Here is an 8,878-nt window from a genome sequence, read left to right as displayed (position 1 = left end):
AAACAAACAAAAATCATGGGAACAATGTTGTAGATTGATAAGAAAAAAAGTAACACCCATGGACATGTATTTGAACAGTTGGTCTTCAGTTGGTAGAACTTTTAGGACAGGAAATCTAGCTGGGGAAATTACATCAACAGGGACAGTTAATAACCTCACCCTGCTTCCAGTCCACTCTCTGCTTGTTCTAGCTACTGTTTTTCCCCACTAGGATGGACATCAAGTCCTCTGGAACTACAAACCCAAATACTCTTGTGACGTTGCTTTTGGTTACAGTATTTTATCACAGCAACTGAAAAGTAATATATCATGAACACATGAAGACCTGAGTTTGGGTTTTCTGGCCCATATAAAACTTGGCCATGGTGTGTGCACCTTCCAAGACAGAAAGCAGAGGTGATGGGTGTCTCCCTGGAAGGACATGAGCTATCTGGCAAAGTTCCAAGTCAAAGAGAGACTGTCTAACAAAAGGTAAAAAAGCATCCAAAGTTGTTTTCTGACATACATATTCAAGTGAACGCCCACAATTGTACTTGCCCCCACACAAAGCAAGTACCTGGGCCAGGCAGATGTAGAGATGGACTACAAACAGGGACCAAGGCTTGGGATAGTCAGACAAAGGAGGGGAGTTAGGTAAGAGCAGGATTGGGCTGCTCCCTCGGCCGGTGTGAGGAATGCTTCTCATGCACTGGCTCTCTCCAGGGCACTGATGGTTGGGTCCAGGGAGGGTGAGCATCCTATGCTGTCTCTCCACCTCTAGGCTCACGGCGTGGCTGTGGCATTATTCCGCTTTATCACGACCTCTTCGTACTGTTGCTGTGTCAGTAACCCTTCTGTTACGCTCTTACTTTCTTCAAATTTCGGTAACACAACTGCAATGTAGCCTTCAGTGGATGGCTGGGGACAGAGCATTTAGCTTGGTCAAATGACTGCTAACCAGCACGCAGACAGGCTATGCTTCCCCACCCTCCCTACCTTTTCTTGGAGAAGAGACGGCTTATGAAGAATATTTTCATTCACCTCCATCAGCCGACCTCTAACACAGCTAGATATGGTATATTCTTCTCCATCGGAGCAGTATATCTTACACAGAGGTGCGAGTTCTGTTAGAAACTGTGCCCCCTGGGTAACGAGATGAAAAAAGCCAATTAATTGTGTATTTCCATTTCCTTTAATATACCCCTCACTATTAAAACAGTATTCTAGGCTTGGAACTGATGTTTTACAGGAAAATGATTTAAGAGCATAAAACCACTCATATACTTGAACAACCTACTATGTGCTAGGGACCATCAACATAACAACCTACTATGTGCTAGGGACCCATCTTTTAATGGGTAGCTTAGTTATAGGCTAAGAATGGATTTTTTTCAGTTGCAAACGAGAAACCTATATATGGCTAGGCATAAAGATTTTAAGTTACAGGATAATTCACTGCAACCAATAGTATAAAATTCAATATAACATATGGCAGCAATATCCTACAGTTTCATTAAGATCCCTGTCTTCTGTGGAGTGTGGTGGTTATACACCTTTGATCTCTCTGCACAGAAGACAGAGCTAGGTGAATCTCTGAGTTAGAAGTCAGCCTGGTTTGTACATCAAATTCCAGGTTAGGCACAGTTACAGAGTGACCTGTCTCAAAACAAAAACCAAAAACTAAAAAGTATCTAAATGATCCCTATCTTTTATGTTAGAAATTAATGGGTAAAGGAGCTTCTTTACAGGTCAACCACTACTCTTTGGAAGGCAGCTATGCTCATCACTATACCACCAATGCAGATTACTACGACTTTTTGAAGAAGGAGTTTTTTCTTTTCTTTCTTTTTTTTTTTTTCAAGACAGGGTTTCTCTGTGTAACTTTGATGCCTGCCCTGCAACTAGCTCTGGTAGACCAGGCTAGTCTTGAACTCATAGAGATCCTCCTGCCTCTGCCTCCCGAGTGCTGGGATTAAAAGTGTGCGCCGCCACCACTTGACTAGGAGTGCTTTTCTAACTAAAAAACAAAACTAGTGGGCTGGGAGATAGCTCAGAAGTTAAGACTATTTATTTACTACCCTTGGACAGGACCCAGGTTTAATTCTCAGCACCCACATGGTAGCTCAAAACTACCTGTAATTTTGGTTCTAGGGGATCTGACAAGCTCCCCTTACCTCTGCAGGTGGCACACATACATACATACATACACATAAAAATAAGAACAGTATGTTTAAATAAACTCCACAAAACTAACTGAAGCACATGCCTTTTAACTATTAGTGCCATATTTTAATCCACTACCTGACAGCACATATGGTCACTGTTTCAGATTCTCTGGGAGGTGGGTATATTGGGGTTGTCTTATCTATGAGCAGGTGAATGAGTGTTTCATGCCCTGCCCTCTTTTTACGAACTTTTCCTATAGTAAACACAGGCCACTAGAGCCAAGATTCTGTTTTATTTTTGAGAGTTTTGTTATGTAGCCTTATCTAGATGTTACTTTCTATATGGCCTCATACTTCCAACTGTGCTACCTCAGCTAGCCAAGAGCTGGGATACCAGGTAAAGGCCTATCTTACATCTCCTCTCTTTGGGGATAAAAATGTGGACGCAGAATCTATTATGATAGACATTATACCTCCGGAACACCTTTTCTTTTTTTTTCTGGGGTGGGTGTTGTTTTTACCGAAAATACACTGAACTGCCAGAAAAAGTCTGGCTCCATTATAGCACAAATATAGGGGAGGAAATCACAGAATAATAGGAACATACCCGCTTAAATTTCCCAGACACTTTGTTCTGAAGTCTGCTACAGTTGGTACTGATCTGATAGGAGATACTTTTAATGGTTTTGCCACTTTGAAGAACGGGATGAGATCCTGCCAGTGTGATGACACATATTCTACAAGGAGAAAAGAAGTCAATCCTTCATTGCTGCATGGCTGGAGACGCCCTGCTGTAACAGTATCTACTGAGAGAAGACTGCCCAACCAGCCTTCATGCAGTCCAATTATCACCTCTTTCGGCTGTGACTGGAGGCTAAATGTAGTGGGGGGGGGGGGGTATAGTAAAGAAAGAGGAGAAAACAGGATTTTCTTCCCAGAAAAGGAACAGTATCTTGAGTCTTTAGCTAACCCTGAAGTAGCAGAGAAGCAAGGCATGACTGTGTCCACAGGCCTCCACAGTGTGCCATTCCATAGGTCTGGCTCTTCAGTGGTTGGCACAATAAATGACTTGCACCTGCCACTATACTCTTAAAATACCATCTCAACACTGGAGAAGACTGTTGACAGAGGCTTCTGTCCCACCCAGTCCCGCAGCTGTTCTGTCCCAAAGGAACACAAAGAGGTCTACATTAATCATAAACTTGTTGACCTATTAGCTTAGGCTTCTTAACTTTTATACCCTACATTAACCCATAATTTTTGTCTGTGTTAGCCACATGGCTTGGTACCATTTATCACCAAGGCATTCTCATCTTGCTTCCTCTGCATCTAGATGACAACTGCAAACTGAACCTTTCCTCTTCCCAGAATTCTCCTTTTCTGGTCACCCCACCTATACTTCCTGCCTGGCTAATTGGACAATCAGCATTTTATTAAAGCAATACAAGACCATTGTCCCATTGCTATCCCCCCTTTTTTCAAAATGAGAGCTCTGAATATAATCTCCTTTGTTCAGCATTTTTTCCAGACCATTATTCATGACAATTTGTAACCAACACTCTAAACAAACATAAATATCCAAAATTTATATTTGGGAATGTGGGCATAGTTTTCCAGGCTACTTCCTGCTGATTGGGGGGTGCTGATAATCTTATGGGGACCTAAAGAAGATTTAGAATTATGATCAAGTCCTGACTGGAGTATTCTTTGAGGCTTATCATCTGAGCCAGCAGTCTTGAGACCGTTCTGGATGTAGAACTCAGAGGAAACTGCAACAGAGGTGCTCTGAAATGCTGGATCATCTGGACCACCCACGCCTATTGGATTCTTCAGGGGGTCTTCCTTGATCAAACCTCATTTTTTTAAACCCATAATGAATCCATAGCCTCTCACTTCCTGTGGAAACAAAAACAAAACCTCTTCTCCAAAGTAACATATCTTTTGACTTAAATTTTGAAGCATTTTAAAAATATATGTTGTATTAATCCAGAAGCATTTGTAATCAAATGTCTTTTAGCAGCTGTTGCTCCTTCCTCAGCCATCAAACCATTTAAAGACAACACAATAACATATAGAGTATCCAGACTTTGTGTATTTTTTGTCTTTATGTGGCTTTATTTTAAACTCTATTTCTTTTATTTTTATTTTTAATTTTTTGAGACTAGGTTTCTCTGTGTATCTCTGGCTGTTCTGGCACTCTGTAGACAAGGCTGTCCTTGAACTCACAGAGATCCACCTGCCTCTGTCTCCCAAGTGTTGGGATTAAAGGTGTGTGCCACCACATCCAACTACTCTCTCTCTTTTAGTTTAAGGACTTTATCCTTTTTCTTTTCCCCCATAAGCCTACATATATTTTTAAACTCTCTGTAAACCATTTAGAGTTTTATTTTTTTTTATCTGAATCTATCTTTACTGTCTATCTCTCTTTTTCTGATCACATGAGTCTTTAATGTCCTAAGTGATATGGCTAGGATTAAAGCTGTGGCTTTGACGGCTGGATCCACCCCATTCCTTAGCTTTCTGAGAGGCTAGCCTCATGGGGGAGGTACTGAGCAGAGCCATGTTTATTGCCAGAACTCTATGGAGTTTCAAGATCCTTGCCACCATCAAAAAGCATGCAGTCAGCTATTCATCAACACCATTTAAGTGTTTCGTGGTGGGGCCTTTTAAAAGAGCTGCAAGGTTTTTGTAGCTAAAGCCGAGTCAGAAAATCTCTCTTAAATGGGACATGCTTGCCTCTAGCAAACAGAGCCCACCAGAGAAAATGCTGCTACCAAGAAGTCATGCTTAACTCTGTTCTTTTGTGTCTGGAATTACTTTCCAAGCCTTCTCAGCTTTTAAGTGGATTTAGCTGTCCACCTTGACGCTATTTGTTGCCCAAATTTCCTGAATGCTCATATCCAGCCCAAGACTACATTAGGCTAACTACCAGAAGTGCTGGTAACTGAAGAATTCTTGGTTTGCTTACCGGTTGGAGTGCTGTAGTATACAGTGGTCCTCACAGGGTTTTCCTTTAACATCTAGAGGAATAAATGAGTTGCTGGTTCTTGAACTGGTATTTACTATTACCATGTGATTGCCCTCTTTGGTTCATGGAGATAGTTCACTGTGAAGCTGGGCCTAATGCTGATGACAGGGAAGTAAATAAAGCTATGGAGTGTTTAAGGGGCCTAATCCAGACAGAATCATTTATGCATTGTTCAGGCAGGAAAGGTTATTAACTCCTCCATCTTGTCCCTTTAAAATGAGTATACCTATTATTTCTATTAGAGAAACATAATAAGTACCACATTGCTTACATTGTGGTGTTGTTGGGCTTTTTAAATAAAATGATTTATTTACTTTTATTTTACGTGCATTGGTGTTTTCTTGCACGTATGTCTATGTGAGGCTGTCAGAATCCCCTGGAACTGGAGTTACAGGCAGTTGGAAGCTACCAGGTGGGTGTTGGGAATTGAACTCAGGTCCTCTGGAAGAACAGGCAGTGCTTAACGGCTGAGCCATTCCTCCAGTCCCAAGGGTTGTCTTTACGTTATGCAAAAACCACATTTTGGGAAAATTCAGTTGTGAGGAGCGTTGCTTATGCTAATTTTGGCCCAGTCTTTATCTGTTCGTGTGTGCGTCCACCGTTTTCCTAGAATAAAAAGGCTAAAACAGAGATTGGAGAATTCCCAAATGTGGCATCGATATTTTCTGGGAGCACAGAACAGGACCCCTGGAGAGCCTACTTTGAAACGCCAAGTGGACAATATGAGCGGTTTCTTAACACTAGATACTGCTTCCTGAATTTCTCTTAAGGCTCTCTTCAGCGTTAAGGTTTCCTCCCGCCTATCTAGGATTGAGCCCCACAGGCACACAAACATTAGGCAAGCCCAATGCAGGGTTCCTTCGTTTACGTCACCGTCCTCCCCCCTACCCCCCCGCCCCACATTGCCCTGCCTACATTAGTTCTCCAACAATACAACCCTGTGTTCCTGGTATTAGGAAGCTCAGGTTAGCGCACAGGAGCCGTACACCGGGGAGCAGGAGTCCCCGCGGCATCCCGCCTGGTAGCGCAGAGCTCACCATCATTCCACACTTACCCGCTTTATACCAGCGAGTAAAGTATCGATCCACAAGGGAGGGCGCCGCGGGTTCGGTAGCCATGGCTACCTCTGGCCCTGCCAACCCCCCCTCTCCGCTCTCGAGCTCTTCCATTCTCCGGGTCCAGGCCAGAGGGAGATTACGTCCCGCGTGGTAGCGTCGTGCGCATGCGCGCACCTCGTCAGTCTCCTTTCTCTCCCCTTCCCCCCACCCCTACCAGCCTCTTGCACTCGGGGGACAACGCCCGACAATGGCTCTAATACAACCGGGGGCCGTGGGGCTGTAGGACAGCAGACAATAGTCGTGCACAACCCGACTAGGCTCCCGCTAGCGACAGAAGAGGGGCCCGATCGATCGGCAACGCCTACGCGGTGACGTCACGCCGCCCACGCGCCTCGCTAGTGACGCCGCGCTTGCGCCTGCGCCTGGCTTGCGCAAGCTGACGGGTTTCGCCCATCAGTGGTGTGAGTCTCCGTCGCCCGTGTGCAGTGGCGGATTCCTCCCAAACCCAGTGCATCGTGAGAGCTCGGGGCTGCAGGCCGAGGCGACGGCCTAGTCTTGCGAGGGCTTCTCAGGTGAGCGTTTGCGGGCGATCCCGCCCGAGCCGCTGCGCGCGGCCAGGCCCAGCAAATCCAGGACGGTCCTAGTGCAGGGGCGAGCCACGCATTTCTGCCCGTGCAGAGGCCTGGACCGCCTCTCTCGAGTGTTGGGTGCTTTCTGTACTCTTGTTCCCCGAGGCCATCATGAAGCGCTGCGGGGCACAGCTGCCGGGGCTGTGGATCCCCTCCCCCAGCTGCATGGATTCCTTGCCTCGTGTAGATAAAACATCTATCAGGAATTTGTTAGACCATCATGGAGGCTTCAGCGCCTTGCTGCGGGTCCCATTTTCTGTGGCGTATTGTATCCCGGGTTTCCTTAGCTGGCGTGCCTAAGCCGTGATTTCTGTGGCGTGATTGCGTAGTCTTTTGTCTTCGGGGCCTAACATTTTGGCAATTTTTTTGATGGACGTCGCATAACGGATCGTTGATACTGCGTAAAGGATGCGTTTGTATAATGAGAGCCGTGATGACAACCAGTGAATATCTCAATGTGAAAGAGTGAAAAAGAGGCAATTTTAGCTTGTGGAAACAGACAGGTGACAATAAGTCTCAGGCTAGGATGAGCTGTCATTTTGTAAGAGAGTAGCAGATCCTTTGTTTTTCAGGTTGCATTTCATGTGCTTGTAATGGCCACCTTATGATAACATTAGGAGATACTGAGTTTCATGTTCATTTTGGATTTGTTTGTTCAGTTACAGCTAGGTATATAGGTTTCTCTAATTTTCCATTTAGTTAGGTATCTAGTATGCATCCTGTTCTGAATGATTAGCCTGCAGGTGGGTAGAAGAAGAGCAAGGGGAGAAAATTTTGGAACGCTGTCAGACTACTCGGACATGGTTGGGGTTATATGATAGGACCCTCAGCACATACGTGGATGGGGAAAAGTTAAATTCATGAAATCAGAGGAAGGATATTAACAGCTTTTGATCCTGGAAGATACTCTTTTTCTATCTTTGAAAGCATTTGGGAAAGTACAGGGCTGTGTTCCTTTGAAAATTAAAGAAGTGAGGATTATGGGGATGAGAATTCAGAGAAGTCAGTCTGGATGCTAAAAGAATTGGGGGCATTAGGGAGATTAATGGGCTTGCCTTGCATTTCATGCCCACGGAGGCCAGAAGAGGGCATGGGATCTCCTGGAACTGGAGCTATTGATGGTTGTTAACTGCTGTGTAGGTGCTGGGAATTGAATTCAAGTCCTCTGGAAGAGCGGCCAGTACTCATTGACTGTAGACAGAGACTGCTCTTTTGTTCGCGGATGCCCAGACCTGAAATAATCACACAGAAACTATATTAATTACAACATTGCTTGGCCAATAGCTTATGCATATTTCTAACTAACTCTTGCATCTTAAATTAATCCGTTTCTATTAACCTGTGTATTGCCACTAGGCTCATGGTTTACCAGTAAGGTTCTGACTGGCAATTGGTGTCTTTTTCCTTCAGCAGCTACATGCTGTCTCCGTGACTCCACCTACTCTCTCTCTATATATATCTCTTCCAGCCTGACTATATTCTGCCCTGCTATAGGCTAAAGCAGCTTCTTTATTAACCAATGGTAATAGAACATATTTATAGCACACAGAGAGGAATCCCACATCATCTCCCCTTTTTTGTCTAAATAAAAAGGAAGGTTTTAACATAGTAAAATTATATATAGCAAAACAAGTATCAAGCAAGAATTACAGTTATAATATTTGTTGTATCTATCTTTTATCATAACTAAGTAAAACTATAATTATAACTATTCTTCAACTCCATCAAAGACCCCAGAAGGATATAATATTACCTAAGTAACAGAAAGTGCATTGAAAGCAACTTACAAAGTTCTAGAATTGACAGAGACATCGCATTGCCTGAACCCACAGTTCTTTTGTATTGTTGGGATATCCATCATCAGCCTACTGGCCCATACTTTCTGGCAGACTTTTCCATGAAGAAGGAAATTTCAAAGACAGGTCTGAGCCGGGCGGTGGTGGCGCATGCCTTTAATCCCAGCACTCGGGAGGCAGAGGCAGGCGGATCTCTGTGAGTTCGAGACCAGCCTGGTCTACA

The 8,878-nt window shown here is 44.2% G+C and overlaps 2 protein-coding genes across 5 annotated transcripts in view; one reads left to right on the top strand and one right to left on the bottom strand.

Moving 5' to 3' along the window:
- Nucleotides 1–22: 22 nt before the first annotated feature.
- Nucleotides 23–6,427, bottom strand: Fam206a (family with sequence similarity 206 member A). The gene is made up of 5 exons (XM_005362203.2): nt 6,227–6,427; nt 5,113–5,164; nt 2,752–2,881; nt 976–1,122; nt 23–897 (listed from the first exon to the last, which is right to left on the bottom strand). Exons 1-5 carry the CDS (start codon nt 6,339–6,341, stop codon nt 763–765), a joined length of 579 nt encoding a protein of 192 aa, XP_005362260.1. The 5' UTR covers nt 6,342–6,427; the 3' UTR covers nt 23–762.
- Nucleotides 6,428–6,650: 223 nt separating this feature from the next.
- Nucleotides 6,651–8,878, top strand: part of Elp1 (elongator complex protein 1) — a 58,113-nt gene continuing 55,885 nt past the window's right edge. For all 4 annotated transcript variants that reach the window (XM_005362202.3, XM_026786822.1, XM_026786820.1 and 1 more), the window contains exon 1: nt 6,651–6,802. The gene's annotated coding sequence lies outside the window, so the exon portion shown is untranslated. The remainder of the gene's footprint in view (nt 6,803–8,878) is intronic.

This window comes from Microtus ochrogaster, linkage group LG5 (genome assembly GCF_000317375.1).
Source record: "Microtus ochrogaster isolate Prairie Vole_2 linkage group LG5, MicOch1.0, whole genome shotgun sequence".
Classification (NCBI taxonomy): Eukaryota; Metazoa; Chordata; class Mammalia; order Rodentia; family Cricetidae; genus Microtus; species Microtus ochrogaster.
This window is presented reverse-complemented; position numbering and strand designations above follow the sequence as displayed.